The 14492-nt window shown below is 37.1% G+C and overlaps 2 protein-coding genes across 4 annotated transcripts; one reads left to right on the top strand and one right to left on the bottom strand.

The window, feature by feature from the left end:
* The first annotated feature begins 1020 nt into the window (after nucleotides 1–1020).
* LOC124884849 (CD209 antigen-like) lies at nucleotides 1021–7160 on the top strand. Of its 2 annotated transcripts, none has more exons than XM_047392863.1 (6): nucleotides 1021–1189; nucleotides 1448–1564; nucleotides 5015–5263; nucleotides 5354–5517; nucleotides 6171–6250; nucleotides 6369–7160. In XM_047392863.1, exons 1-6 carry the CDS (start codon nucleotides 1084–1086, stop codon nucleotides 6514–6516), a joined length of 864 nt encoding a protein of 287 aa, XP_047248819.1. In that variant the 5' UTR covers nucleotides 1021–1083; the 3' UTR covers nucleotides 6517–7160. The 2 variants fall into 2 exon arrangements, with proteins under 2 accessions (XP_047248819.1, XP_047248818.1); XM_047392862.1 differs by having other exon boundaries at nucleotides 6114–6250.
* Nucleotides 6586–14268, bottom strand: ttc8 (tetratricopeptide repeat domain 8). Of its 2 annotated transcripts, XM_047392859.1 has the most exons (15): nucleotides 14064–14268; nucleotides 13773–13796; nucleotides 13019–13139; nucleotides 12877–12940; nucleotides 12623–12782; nucleotides 10576–10665; nucleotides 10444–10488; nucleotides 10260–10345; nucleotides 10082–10169; nucleotides 9879–9989; nucleotides 9643–9782; nucleotides 8453–8627; nucleotides 8187–8309; nucleotides 7494–7577; nucleotides 6586–7369 (listed from the first exon to the last, which is right to left on the bottom strand). In XM_047392859.1, the coding sequence occupies exons 1-15, from the start codon at nucleotides 14175–14177 to the stop codon at nucleotides 7253–7255; spliced, it is 1542 nt and encodes a 513-aa protein (XP_047248815.1). In that variant the 5' UTR covers nucleotides 14178–14268; the 3' UTR covers nucleotides 6586–7252. The 2 variants fall into 2 exon arrangements, with proteins under 2 accessions (XP_047248815.1, XP_047248816.1); XM_047392860.1 differs by lacking the exon at nucleotides 13773–13796 and having other exon boundaries at nucleotides 14064–14267.
* Nucleotides 14269–14492: the final 224 nt, after the last annotated feature.

Raw genomic sequence — 14492 nt, 5'->3', positions numbered from 1 at the left:
CCAGCAGTCATATGGGTTGCCCTACATTTTGACATTACTGTATCCAGGACCCATAATAATAGTTTAAATGTATTTACAACATGCTTAGCGGAACTGGATAGCTTCTTGTGAGACAGACTTCACTGTGAAGAAGAATTTTAAGGTTTTTTAACATTGTCTGGCCTCATAAGTACACATAAACATCAAAAGTTTTTGAAAATGACACAACATCCTTTCTAGAAATGGGTTCATCCATGCGAAAAGTAATGACCAAAAACGTTATAAGGGCAGGCATAGTTCAAAAAATTTTTAATATTTGTTATGAATGGTGAAGACTGGAGTTAATAATAGCATTGATAAAATTAAAGCAATAGGAAAAATATGTTGATATATCATACAGTTAAGTTCCAAATTACTCAAACCTGGAAATTTTACCAACATCTTGGTCAAGATGTTGGTAAACATTTTCTTCTGATAATGAATACTATTAATGTTTTGGAGTGGCTCAGCCAGTGTCCTGATTTGGAGCTGATAGATAATCTGGGAAGGGAGCTAAAGATTAGGGTGATGGCAAGAAGACCTTCCAACCTCAAAGACTTGGGGCTCATCAACGATAAACAATGGTGAAAAAACCTGTAGAAACATAACATTTTCGATTGATTTTTTAGAAGGGTATAAATAATTTTTGACATGTGATTTTTAAATAAAATGTAAATAAAAACAGATAAATAATTTTAAAAAATCCACACTCCTTTTAAATAGTTTTATTATATTTTGAGAGATGCCTGTCTCTTTCCTTTCAGACACTTTAATCAATCAAATGATAAGAACCTCACCTACTACACTTTTTTTAATTCTAAACCTCTAAAATGCTGTGTTTGAAAAACATCCACTTATTAAAAACTAAAATAATTTTAAGGTGCCCAGCCCTGCTGGGCCTTGCTAAAGTCTGGCCCAGGCACTCGGTTTACTCCCTGTCAATATTTAACAAATGAACTTTTTCTGTGTGCTACGTTATCCACGCAAGTGCTCACAGGGCAATGTCCTAACAAACAATCTCTGCTGGATTTGTCTGGAAGACCATTCTCAATTTAACGTTCAAGAATGGAGGAAAGCCTAATTTTAGGTCGTTCTTATAACAGACTGACTAACAGTCAGGGGGAAACCACTGAAAATGAGCTCCATCTTCACTCCCATCAAGAGACCCAAGGTATGTAAAACCAATCAGAAATTATGATTCTGAAACAGTATTCCAGAAAATTAACACGATAATTTCTTGCTTTAGCTGTGAGGAATAAACACATACTTTCCATTACCTATTTTAACTTGTGTGAAGCTTTACCATTGGACTCGAAAATGGGTTACATATTTAATTAATTCATCTAGCTTTTACATTTTTACTTCTGCTTATATTGTTTATAATATTCATGTTTCTCTACTGTTGATGGTGCTGATTTTCCCTGTGTAGTGACTCTGTCGACAGTGACACCTGAATCAAGCATGAATCATTACAAACTGCTCAAAGCCAGCCTAGCAGTGCTCGCAATCATCCTGCTAGTGGCTAATATTGGCCTGGGAGTGTACTGTAAGTTATTTTTACCAAAGTGACTTTAAACTTCTGCTAATGTTTAATGCTATGTATAGGACGTAAAGAGCATTCTGGTAAATTGTGGCTGGGAAAATGAGGGATTAAGGTCGAATGTTTACATGAAGTCATAATGGGCATGAATATAATATTTATTTTCATATTTTAAAACAATTTGAACAGGGTTTTTTTTCTCCATAGTAGAATAAAACAAATAAGTTAAATAATTTTAAAAATTAGATATGGGTGCACATGTTGGAATTTATTGGGTATCATCTCTAATTCACATGGGGCAGTGAAACAGACCCTCAGTATGATGCTTCCACCACCATGCTTGATAGTCTTCTTAGGTTTGAAAGCTTAAAACTGATTCTTCCAAACATCGTTCTTGTCCAAACAGCTCAAGTCTTGTCTTGTGTGACCATAAAAACTATAGACTTAAATCTTAATGGTTTCTGGATTATCCCTTTCTTTTCTGACCATATCAAAACTTGTTGAGGACCAGCCCCAGTCTTAACCCTAGTGAAGATTTATGAACCATGCTTCAAAGTGGGGTCCATGCAGGTAACCAACTGGAAGTCTTTCAATTCTGAAAGGGTGGTCAAATATCCAGTCGTAATAATGGTAGGGTCCTTGGTAACAAAAAGTCTCCAGTTTTCTGAGCAGTTACTTAAGAAACATTTAACGAAATATTATTATGGGGTCTATATATATACAGTATTTGAGCCAGCATGTATAATTTTTGCTCTTTGGATTACAGAAAATCTACAAACAATTCTTGTTTTTAAACTTCATTTAAAGTTTTGTGTTTTTTAGTCATTCCCCACTGAAAGAAGAATGGTTCAAATTTGTCTTATTCCTGTTCATGCCCATGTTGAGTGTATGCAAACCTCTAACTATGGAAACTAAAACTAAAATGATAGGAGAAAGAAAAGAAAAAGTTAATTTATGTTCAGAAATGTAAAATCAGTTTAAAAAAACAAAAATGTTTAGATTTTATTCCGTTGCCCAATCAGCAAATGTAGGCTTGAGTCTGAAACTCTGAAAGCCAAATCCCCTCAAAGCTTAAACAAATCCTATGGGAAGAAAACTTGTGCCATCAGAAACTGAATTTGAATTGCTCTGACTGAATCTGTATTTGTGTAATTTGAAATTAAATGCATTGGTTTGAAAATGAATTTCACTAAACTGAAACTGAATATAATGGTTTAAAACTGAACTTGTTTGGTTTGAAAATTGCTTTGCTTCGTATTGAAAATTCAGTTTGATTACTTTCACTTTCAGGTCTGAAATTCCATTTCAGTTCCAAAATTCAGCTTTTTGTGTCACACATCCGGGTTCCTGAAGCCAGAGATTAATCAAACACAGATTTACTGATTCACGGATGTCATTCACTGTTGCTGTGTCCAAATTCAGGACTGCATCCTTTGAAGGACGCATTTGTAGGCCAATAACGTTCTGGATGAGAAGACAAATGCTGTCCAATCTCCAAGGTTTCAACAAATGCGTCCTTCTTATCCCTATTTGAAGGATGGTTCTGGTGTATCGTCCTTGTCCCACCCTATCCCATGATTCATTGCGGGTCGAAGTAGATTGTTCAAACAGAAGTAACAAAGGCCGGAAGAGAGAAAAAAGCTGTGAATAAAATTGGATATATTGCGCATTCTGTGAAACAAATAAACTTTTACAATGTTTTTAGACGAGAATGTAGCTGTGTAAACCTAAAATATCTGATCAGTTTATCAAGATATCGCTTAATTACACAAATATGCCGATATGTTCGTCCGCTGCCCCAGCAGCCGGCTCGCCTCGCCAGCTGTCAGCTGACCGGGTGGTTGAGGTGCACTAAACCCCGAGAGAACAGTTGACTTCCGGCACATTGTTTTCAAAATCCCGCTGGGTTTCCCCAATGGGTGGAAGTTAAACAGAACATTATTATAATAAAAATAATTATTATTATTATTATGCTCTGCAAATAAACTAATTTAAACTTTGTTCCTAGAGTTAACATGTTAGTGTTTAAGTTGTTGAAAGCTTTACAAATAAATTAAACAAATGGTATTTGTCATCAATGTATTTTATCTAGGGCTGCATGGTGGTGCAGTTGGTAGCACTGTTGCCTTGCAGCAAGAAGGTCCTGGGTTCAATTCCCAACTGGGGGTCTTTCTGCATGGAGTTTCCATGTTCTCCCTGTGCATGCGTGGGTTCTCACTGGGTACTCCAGCTTCCTCCCACAGTCCAAAGACATGCCTGTTAGGTTAATTGGTCACTCTAAATTGCCCTTAGGTGTATGAATGAGTGTGTGCATGGTTGTTTGTGTGTTGCCCTGCGATGGACTGGCGACTTGTCCAGGGTGTACCCTGCCTCTCGCCCATAGACTGCTGGAGATAGGCACCAGCTCCCCCGTGACCCACTATGGAATAAGCGGTAGAAAATGACTGACTGAATGTATTTTATCTAGTGTTAGATTTTTTTATCTATGAACACAAAAATATTTTTAACATTTTAAATGGCTGAATAATGAACAAGATCATAAAACAATAACACCTTAAAACAAAACAGCATTATAATCCATCAGCAATATGTAAAAGGGTAAATAAAAACGGTGTAGTTATTTACAGTAGAGACAGCATTATTAACCTTCAGGCTTCATTTGTTCGTCTTCACAACTCTGCGCTTCATGCTAACACGGTTGCTAGGCAACAGAAGTTACGCTGAGGTACAAGAGAAACGCAGACCGACGTAACACCGGCGGTACACTATGCTAATCTGGCATGTTTAGCTAATAGCTACAGGTAGCATAAGTGTTGCTGTTTGACCATCATTTGTTTACATGACGCTTCTTATAGATGCTTATTTGACTTGGTGATTGACATCCGCCAAGCTCATGTAGCTGGACTGCTCCAGCTCAACATGCCGTAAAGGAAGTTTAACCTGATGTGAAACATAAATCGATGAATCTGTGTTTGATTAATCTGTGGCTATCCTCAAGGACCCGGATGTATGACACAAAAAACTGAATTTTGGAACTGAAATTGAATTACAGACCTGAAAGTGAAAGTAGTCAAAATGAATTTTTAATGCAACAAAATACATTTTAAAAGCAAATTAATTCTGTTTCAAACCATAATATTCAGTTTCTGTTTAGTGAAATTCATTTTCAAACCAATGCATTTCATTTCAAATTATGATCAACAGGGATTAGGTCATATAGAAACCGTCATTTTCTAACTCAATCTGTTGTTTATGGGATTAAACATGTTCTTTTAATCTGGCTATTGGTGATATTTAGATAGAGTCTTACTTATATGTTTGTTTTAATGACCTTTTCTGAAATACCACTCATTGTCTTCAGTTAACTGCAAATGATTGTACTTTAAAAAATGTGTGCAAATATGAATTGTTTAACAAAAATATCTTGTTTTGTAACAATATTTTAATTGCCTACAGATAACAAACTTACTGATAACAATATAGTAAGAGACATCAGCGGTGAGATAACCAAACTACAGGCTTCTTATGACGCTGCAGTGCAAAGCAGGGATCGGGCCAAGAAACAGCTGGCGATGGAGATCAGCGAGCAGCAAATCACCAAGTGGGAACTCGAACACCAGAGCCTTAGATTCAAAGAGTATGAAAAGCAGGTTGGAAAGATGCAGATGGACATTGCAACGTTGAAATCCCTACTACCGATAATAAGTGAGAGGCTTTTTAATCATTATATCACGTGTTTTTATTGTAAACAAGCCAACTGGACATTATGATTTCCTTTTTGTTTTTTGGCACCAGAGGAGGGGTGCAGACACTGTTTGCCTGGATGGGCTTTCATAAGCTCAAGCTGCTATTACTTCCCATTTTCTGACACATTTTACCGCACATCGTGGAACGAGGCCCGGCAAACCTGCAGGAGGCTAGGAGGTGACTTGGCAATTATAAACAGCAGAGAGAAGCATGTAAGACATTATATTTACACTACTAACTGATATTTGTGGGAAAACGCTGGTCCAGGCTTAGCACTTACAAATTACTCTTCATTCTAGAAAATATATAGTGCTGTAAAAGTATTTGGCACCTAAACGTAACTAGTTGTGCCACTCTTGGCCAAAACTCCCATGCAATAACTAGCCATGAGTCTTTAACATCACTTTGGCCCACTCTTTTTTGCAGAATGGCTTTCATTTTTGAGCATGGAAGGTCTGTTTAAGGCCAAGCCACAGCATCTCAATCAGACTAAAGTCCAGACTTTAACTAGGCCACTCCAAAACTTTAACATTTCTTTAGAGCCATTCAGTGGAAGACTTGCTGGTGTGCTTTAGGTCAGTCTCCTGCTGTGTAACCCAAGTGTGGTTTAATTTCACAAACTGATGGCAGGAGAAGTTGTTTAGATCCAGCAGAAACAAAGGAGCACCAGACCACAAAACTACCACAACCATCATCTTCAACTCACAAAAGAACTACATAAGAAATCCATAATAGGATAAATACTTTCTCACTCCATTGTATGTGTGTCAATGAACTGATGATCTGTTTGTAAATGCTTTCTTGTTAGCTTGGAATAACTAAGTTGATAAGCACTAATCAAGACTCCGCAACACCAATGTTCCAGAGTGGTTTCTGGATTGGACTGAGAGATGTGGAAGAGGAAGGTGTTTGGAAATGGCTGGATGGGACCAGACTGACTGAGGGGTAAACATTATATATAGTCAATAAACCTGTTTAAATCTAAAGGCATCTCTGGTTCTAAAAAAAGCTGTGTCTTGAGCATATATTACTTCTCAAGAAAGCAACCTTTAATTTGTTGCAGGTTCTGGAACATCGGTGAGCCAAACAACCAAAACAACGAGGACTGTGTAGCTGTGTATCCTAAAAGCAACCCATTCTTGTCATGGAATGATGCACCGTGCAATTACAACCTGAAGTGGATTTGTGAAATGGCACCAATAGCTTTGTGATAACAAAATCATCCTGTTGAAAGTCCTGGGTTTATTTGGCGAAGCAACAAATGAACTCCACCACAGTGACTCTGTTGTTTCTTTATTGTTCACCCTGCGGCAAGAAAGACCTAACTACAAAAAACTTTCTCTTAAAATACTTTCCTATATATTACGTTTTTGTATAACAACAAATATTTGACTCCATATATATATACATATATATATATATATATATATACATATATATATATATATATATACATATATATATATATATATATATATATACATATATATATATATATATATATATATAGAGAGAGATAGAGAGAGAGAGAGAGAGAGAGAGGGAGAGAGAGAGAGAGGGAGAGCAATATGGAAATTTGCAGTTAATTTTACAATTGTAAAATTTACAAACAATTGAGTGAAATAAAAATAAAGAGATAAGTGTCTTTCTGTACATGTCTACAATACAACTGAGTGGAATTTTGAGGTTATATCATCATAGAAAACAATGTTTGGATTCAACTTGTGCAACATTTTTGTAAGAAACACCTAATATATATTTCGCAAGGTACAGTACATATCTCATGCTGCTGATTTATTCCTTAAGTCTGGATTTTGAGTTACTGATCTATTAAATGAAAACACAAAAATACAAACTAATGCCCCTGTGTTGTTTTCCGTCGGACTACCCTGCCCATCTTTTACCGCTTTCCTAACATTTGGTCGGATGCCTGATGGCTTTTGAACCTCACAGCGCAGAAAAGTGCTGCCGAAGCTGCTTGAGAAGCTGCTGAGTGTCTACGTGCTCTGGGAAAGCATCTTCAGACTTCTGAGCTGCAGTGTAGCTGCTCTGAAGGTCTCCAATCTGGACACAGATAAAATACATCCATATCATGTACATACATACCTACATACATTTCAAAGTGATTATTTTCTTGACAAAGGTGTACTGTTTAGAGGCTCTAACATATTCCACAGTAGTGCTTTACCTTTTCACACAGAATGGAGAGATTGAAGTTTGGCTCATACATGTGAGGGGCAAGAGAGGCAGCTGTCTGCAGGAACGCTTTGGACTGAATCAGAGACGATAGTTCTTATAAACACATTTGAACAGAATGTACATTAAAAAAGCAACTTATCTATCTAATGTCTTCTAAACCACTCATGTTTTTTTTATTACTTTTTTGCAATTTTGTCATCTTGCATTACCATGACAGAGGACTTGACTGCCTGCTGATGGCTTACAGAAAGATGAATGCTCTATGAACAAGCAGACGCCGTATTCTTTTATTGAATTAACTCAAAATCTTGTAAGGTACAGTTACAATGAGTTACAATGAGTGGTATGAAAATGAACCACAAAGCTCTTGGTAAAATTAATTAATATGGGTTCTGAAGAAGAAAAGGAAGAAGAAGGATGAAGAGGACTTCTACATATGTAAATATTTCTATCTTGCATTACTGTACTACCTAATGCAAAAAAAAAAAAAAAAAAACAATAACATAAATAAATCCAGTTGTAAAAGAACACTTTAATCCATGAATACTATAATATATTTTGGTATTACAACACAAATAACAGTTTATGCTTTTTTTCCAAAAGGGGAACTTCTACATGATATGTTGGATCACGTATATTTATAATCTCATATTTACCAGCTAAATAATATCTATGTCCTTACCTGCTCAATATGACCTTTTCGCAGCTCCAGGACCGACAGGTTGTTGTAGGCCTCAGCATGATCATTATTGAAAGCCAGGGTCAGTTTGAAACACTGATATGCCAGCATCAAATCCCCAATGCCCTTTGAACACACAACAAAGGAAATCAGTCTCTATTTGCAGAGCATTAGCTTCTAAGTTCAATTTCTGATTATTTTTTTTTGTGCAAACTTGGTAAGGAACAGAAACAAAAGGTAGATGTGATGTTTTTAGTTTGCTGACTCACCACAGCAACATGTCCAATATTGTACCAGACATCGGCCTGCTCTTCATCACTGGCCACCAGTCCCAGAGCCCTCTCAAAAGAGGACAGAGTCATGTCGTACTGTTGTGCGTAGAAACAGCAGAGGCCCAGGTTGTTGTACAGCTGGCAGTTATAAACTCCCATTTGGAGAAGCCGCCTAGGAAAAGAAGAAGCATGCTCAATCAATCATAACTTCTCATTATATACAGAGCTTTGGAAAGTATTAATACCCCACAAAGTTTTTTACATGTTGTCAGATTACAACCAAAAACTTCAATGTATTTTGTTGGAATTTAATGTGGCATTTACCTCCCCAACCTTAGTCTGATACCCCTAAAATAATCCAGTGCAACCAGCTGACAGCTGTCCACCTATGAATAGTTTAATCTGAATTTCAGTCTATCCCAACTGCAAACCTACCTAGACATGGCCATCCACCTAAACTGACAAGTTGAGCAAGCAGAGCTTTAATCAAAGATGCAGTCAAGCAACTCATGGTAACTTTGGAGGAGCTGCAGAGCTCCACCACTCAGGTATGAGAATCTACTGATTCTGTGTATTAGTTGTAGATTCTTTGCGGCAAAACAAAACCAATTACTGAAAGGAAAAAATAGTCAATTATCAAACATTTTCACAACCCATCCAGGGGACACAGCAAACATGTGGAAAAAGGTGCTCTGCTCAAAGGAGAGCATAATTCAACTTTCTAGCCTACATGAAAAACACTGCATGTGAAGGAAAACTAATACAACAGAAAGAACTGAACACACCACCCCCTTGATGAACCATGGTGTTGGCAGCATTATGCTGTGTGAATAGGTGTCCTCAGCAGGGACAGGGAAGCTAGTTGGAGTTACTGGGAAGATGGATGGAGATAAATACAGGGCTCTCCTATTGGGGAAACCTGTAAAATAAGCTTAAACACACAAGAGCTACAATAAAATGATTTAGAACAAAACATTTTCATATTCTGACTTTTCAGACTTTTATTTGTAAACAAAATTTTAAAAAATCCTTCCACTTCGAAATTACACACTAGTATTTGTTTGTCAATCATAATTTGAGGATGTAACCCGACAAAACGTAAACACTTTAACTGATTTGACTTTTCAGAGGCATTTTAAACTGTAGAAATACAGTACCAATTTAAAGGTAGAGTAAATCCGCCTGACCTGTAGAACCGTAGAGCGATCTCTGGCTGATCAGTATAGAAGTGATTGCTGCCTATGCAGGCAATTGCCTCCACGTGTGTGTTGTCCTGCTTCAAGACCTCCTTGTAGTACTCGGTGGCTGAGGGAATGTTGTTCATCTCCTGCAATGAAATCACATTAGAAACAGTAAATATGGCCACAAATCTCATTTAAATCATGACAGGAGACAGAGAGGGCTTTCTGTTGACACATTGTACCTCATGGATGCGGGCGATTCCTGTAAGAAGGGTGACCTCACCAGGGAAGTGGTCCAGGCCTTGCTTGAAGAGGTTAAGGGCTGTTACTGGTTGATCCAGACGCTGATAAACCTTGAAGGAAACACATCCATGATTTTTCAATTTAATGATTTCTTAAACATGCTCCAAGTTAGTAATTACTGGAGTCACAGTTTAGTCACTACCTTTGTAAGGTAGAGATATGTATCTACCACCTCCTGTTGGTTGAGAGCTGATCGAAACTGTTTCTCTGATTCTCTGTATAAACCAAGTCTGAACAGATATAAAGAGTTAACCATAGCATGGTTCTGATAAATAACACTGGTTGAATCTGCACAGTTTATATTGTTAAGAGGCACTTACCTGTGGTAACATTTTCCCAGTTGAACCTTCCACCACCAATCTTTGAACTGAGCATGCTCAGTAGCTTGAGCTGCCAAATCTAAAGCCTATACAGAAATTTAAGCCACACAGATTAGCATCCAACAGCCACAGATTAAAAATGCAAACCAATTCTATCTGTAGCACATATGAATGCAACACTTACAGTTTTAACATCGTTTTCATGATGAAAGATGTACTCAAATAAAGTCTGCAAAGAGAAAAAAATGATCATATGAAATGTGAAAAAAAGAAAATAATTGTAATAAATTGCTGGAAGGAACATTTTTCGCCTTACCCTGGATAAACAGGGCTTTTGGGAATATTTGGACAGATTTATTCTTGACAAATTTATAAAAGGTCCTTCTGGATTAGTTAGCATTGAAGCCTGGGGAGAAAGAAAAATACAGTGTTGTGTTAAACAGTGACTGTCACATTTACTGGCACCCCTGTGTAAATGTCTAAAACAGCTTAAAAAAATTCATCTTTAGACCAGAGGCATATTCCAACACTTAAAATTGTTACACCGTTCTACCGTTATTTAAATAAATCACAATGAGAAAAAGACACTCACGAATTTATTTGTTTTTAACAAAATAACTAGAGGCATAATTGTTGTTAGTTAAAACAGTCCCTTTATATTAAATATAACTGAAACACTGTTTAAATGTATACTTTCTTTTAAATTCATCTGAGTTTCTAGGAACTATTAATAAGTAATCCACAACTTTTTGTTGTCTTGGTGTATAAACATAGCGTCACACAGTACCACATTTCTTTTAGCCACTGACCACTCATCTGGATTGGGACCCATGTGTTTCTTGGTACCACGCACAAATCATAAAGGAGGGGAAAAAATATCTCCAAAGCCCACTTCTAGAGAACTGCAGCAAATACTGACATCTTGGGTTACCAAGTCTACATAACAACCAAAAGAATCTATCTTTATGCCAAAAGGTTGTTGTGACATCAGAAAAAAAAAACCTCGCCTGTCCTACCATCATCGACGTAAACATGCAGAGCTTCCTAAACTCTACTGGAACTGCATGGTTTGGTCAGATGAAACTTAATCGTGTCTTGTTAGCAAAACAGGGCTTTACAAACTAACAGCAGAGGTACCGATAATTGTGTCACTTCTGATTTTATTGTAAACAATTATTTCCTAATGTGATCTTTTTCTACAGTGAACAAATGTATTCAAATTAAAAGTTTAATTTTTCTAAATCTTTCATTGTGAATTTATACTACGGCAATTGAAGATTTATTTATTTATTTTTACACATCTTTAACAGGGGAATCAATTCATAATGTCATTAATATTGTATATATTAGTAACAATATGCCAATCTTTCAAATGATTTACATTTAATTAATTTTAAAATATGATCTGAAAAGTCAGTTGAAAAGTCATATTTTTTTAAAGCCCATGTTGATTTGGGTCCTTTAACAGAGTATCTGACTCAGACAGCAACAAACCCAGGTGTGTGACTGGACAGTAATTTTAAACTTCATGCACAGATTAAATCAGTAATCAGGTCCAGTTTTTATCATCTGAAGCAACTGGCCAAAGTCAAACCATTTATTTCACTGCATCATTTTGGGATTTTAATTCATGCTTTTATTACGACTCGGTTAGATTACTGCAATGGTCTTTATGTTGGGCTGAGCCAGTCTTTAATCAAATGAATTCAGCTGGTTCAAAATGCTGCTGCTCGCCTTTTAACTGGTACAAGGAAACACAAACATAACACTACTGTTTTGGCATCTCTCCACAGGCTTCCGGTTCATTGCTTATTGATTTTAAAGTTATTTTATTTGTTTTTAAGTGTTTACATGGTCCTGCCCCTCAGTATCTGTCCGACCTGATTCAAATGCATGTTCCCTCACGCTCTCTCAGGTCGATTGATCAGTTACTGTTGGTTGTCCCAAAGCCAAACAAGAGGTTAAGAGGTGACCGAGCTTTTTCAGTTGCTGCCCCCAAGTTGCGGAATAAGCTGCCATTGCAAATTAGACAGGCAGACTCACTTGCTGTTTTTAAGCCCTCTCTTAAAACATATTTTTTCTCCTTGGCTTTTAAATCAGTTTGAGATGCTGGCTCTTATCCTTTTACTCTTTTATTTTATAAATTTACCTATTTTTATTAGTTTGTTTTATATTGTTTTTATGTTTTATAAGATGATTTTAGAATTATTGTATTTATGCTAGATCTGCTAAGCATACATTTATTTTATTAGTTTTATCAGTGTACAGGACTTTGGCCAACGGTGTTGTGCTTTATTAATAAAGCTGTATTGTATTGTATATTATGTTTTGTGGGTGGAGTGTATTTGCACGTGAATACTCACAGTTCCCAAACGAATGAATCTACCAGAAGAACTAGTGACAGGACGAGCAGTGCTTGCAGTGCGTGGGGTTTTGATTGCCTGCTCCATTGTTCCAGGACGCCCTGACTGTGTGCTGGGTCTCACAAAACCTGTGATAGGACGCCCTGATTGTGTCATAGGCCTAAACATTGCAAACCAGGTTAACTGTGTTTCTTTTACTGGTTGATCATTTTTCTATTGTTTTTTTTTTTTTTCAAACCTTGAAGGCAACATACCTGACCGCAGGGGTGGGACCACCACCTTGACTTGTTCCAGGGAGTCTCAGTGATGTTCCAGGTCCTAAAAGAGAGTTTTACCAATTAAAAATTATCCTGTTTTTATTCTGAAATGTTGTGCTGAGGATGAGCTGGAACCTACGTGCAACTTGTGCAATAGAGCTCTCATCCAGCATCATCTCAGCAATCCCCTCCTGGTCAACATCAACTTCATCAACGTACACCATCTCTGTAAGGGCTCTGGTTTTTAAGCTCCATGCAGCCTGTGAAATTCAATGTTTGAATCATACAAAGCACTCAAGTACAGCTAAAGGTGAAGATGTTACAATCAGGTCCTATAATAACAATAAATATACATTTTAGCGACAAGCCCCTTTCATAACACTTAATGTTACTGTACAAAACTAAAAAACAACAATAAAACCAGACAAAAACATCAAATAAATGGAGTAGTGCAATTACACAGAGTAAGCAGCAGAAGTAAGATCTAAGGAAATGGGAAAGATGGTGACATAAAGGAGATCAAATAAGTAAAGGGGCAAGGTGGTGGATGACCTTGAATGTAAACAGAGAGATTTTGAAATTGATTCTGAATTTGACCAGGAGCCCATGGAGCTGCTGGGTGATGATACAAGCAGTTGAGTTCTGGACCATTTGGAGAGTATGGAGGAATTTTTGAGGGAGACCAAAATAAAGAGAGCTGCTGTAATCCATACAGGAGGTGACGAGGATGGGAACAAGAACTGAGGTGGAGTGAAGGGAAGGGAAGGGATACGATTAATGTTGCCTAGATGAAAATATGCAGACCGGGTGATGGACTAAAGACAAGCAAAGCAAAACAAAACAAAAACAAAAACAAAAAAAAAGACAGAAATAGAGTGCAGTACTTTTATTACCTCTGAGATAAGGAAAGCCGAGTCCTTAAGGCATGCAGTGAGTTTCAGAGAGGAATAAAGCCAGGGTGTAAATAGGGATAAACGAAGGAGAGACATATTAAAATAACATGCAGGGGAAAAAAGAGAAGAAACATAAAACAGCAAAAAATGATTGTGGTGGTTTAAATAAATACAAATACATGCAGCCTGAGCGAGTCCTGGTGCATGTAGAAAACTAATCGGGATTACTCTGCAGCAGCTTTAAAACTGTGTTAGCATACTAGCAGGGTCGGCTAACTACAACATCCTTACCTGGTCGTAGGGGTTGTCTTGCAATATTTTACCACAAATATCTGAACACTGTTGAAGCTTTCGCCTCCTGAAATAGCTCACTGCAAGAAACAAGGGATCCATCGTCACCTCCATCGTGTATCAGATTGTAAGCTCTGCGAACGAGCTGCTAAACAACGTTTAGGTGATGGTGAAGCTAACGCTTCTTCGGTTACTAGGCAACACAGGGGGGAGGCGGTCCCTAACTACCGGAACTTCCGGTCAAGTGTTAAAAATAAAATAAAGCCATTTACGTTAGATTAAAATCTTTCAAGTTCCTTAAATAAATTGTGAGGTGCTATTGTGGATGGCAATGTAACGTGAAAAGCATGTTAGCCATCTCTATTTCTTAATAACGTGTCAACTGCTTTGTGAAAGTTTTTGAAGTTCTGAAAATCTAATCTAATCTAC

This window comes from Girardinichthys multiradiatus, chromosome 19, assembly GCF_021462225.1.
Source record: "Girardinichthys multiradiatus isolate DD_20200921_A chromosome 19, DD_fGirMul_XY1, whole genome shotgun sequence".
NCBI lineage: Eukaryota > Metazoa > Chordata > Actinopteri > Cyprinodontiformes > Goodeidae > Girardinichthys > Girardinichthys multiradiatus.
Note: the sequence above shows the minus strand (reverse complement) of the source record. Positions and strands in the feature narration are given on the sequence as shown.

What these genes read in the sequence shown, in the direction of transcription:
- LOC124884849 (XM_047392862.1), top strand. Translation starts at nt 1,084, where the DNA reads ATGGAGGAAAGCCTAATTTTAGGTCGTTCTTATAACAGACTGACTAAC. An exon ending in CTCCCATCAAGAGACCCAAG is followed by an intron (nt 1,190 to 1,447) that starts GTATGTAAAACC and finishes TTCCCTGTGTAG; the next exon opens with TGACTCTGTCGACAGTGACA. An exon ending in TATTGGCCTGGGAGTGTACT is followed by an intron (nt 1,565 to 5,014) that starts GTAAGTTATTTT and finishes AATTGCCTACAG; the next exon opens with ATAACAAACTTACTGATAAC.
- ttc8 (XM_047392859.1), bottom strand. Translation starts at nt 14,177, where the DNA reads ATGGAGGTGACGATGGATCCCTTGTTTCTTGCAGTGAGCTATTTCAGG. An exon ending in CTGGGAAAATGTTACCACAG is followed by an intron (nt 10,170 to 10,259) that starts GTAAGTGCCTCT and finishes ATATCTGTTCAG; the next exon opens with ACTTGGTTTATACAGAGAAT. An exon ending in ATCGCTCTACGGTTCTACAG is followed by an intron (nt 8,628 to 9,642) that starts GTCAGGCGGATT and finishes TTCTTTTCCTAG; the next exon opens with GCGGCTTCTCCAAATGGGAG.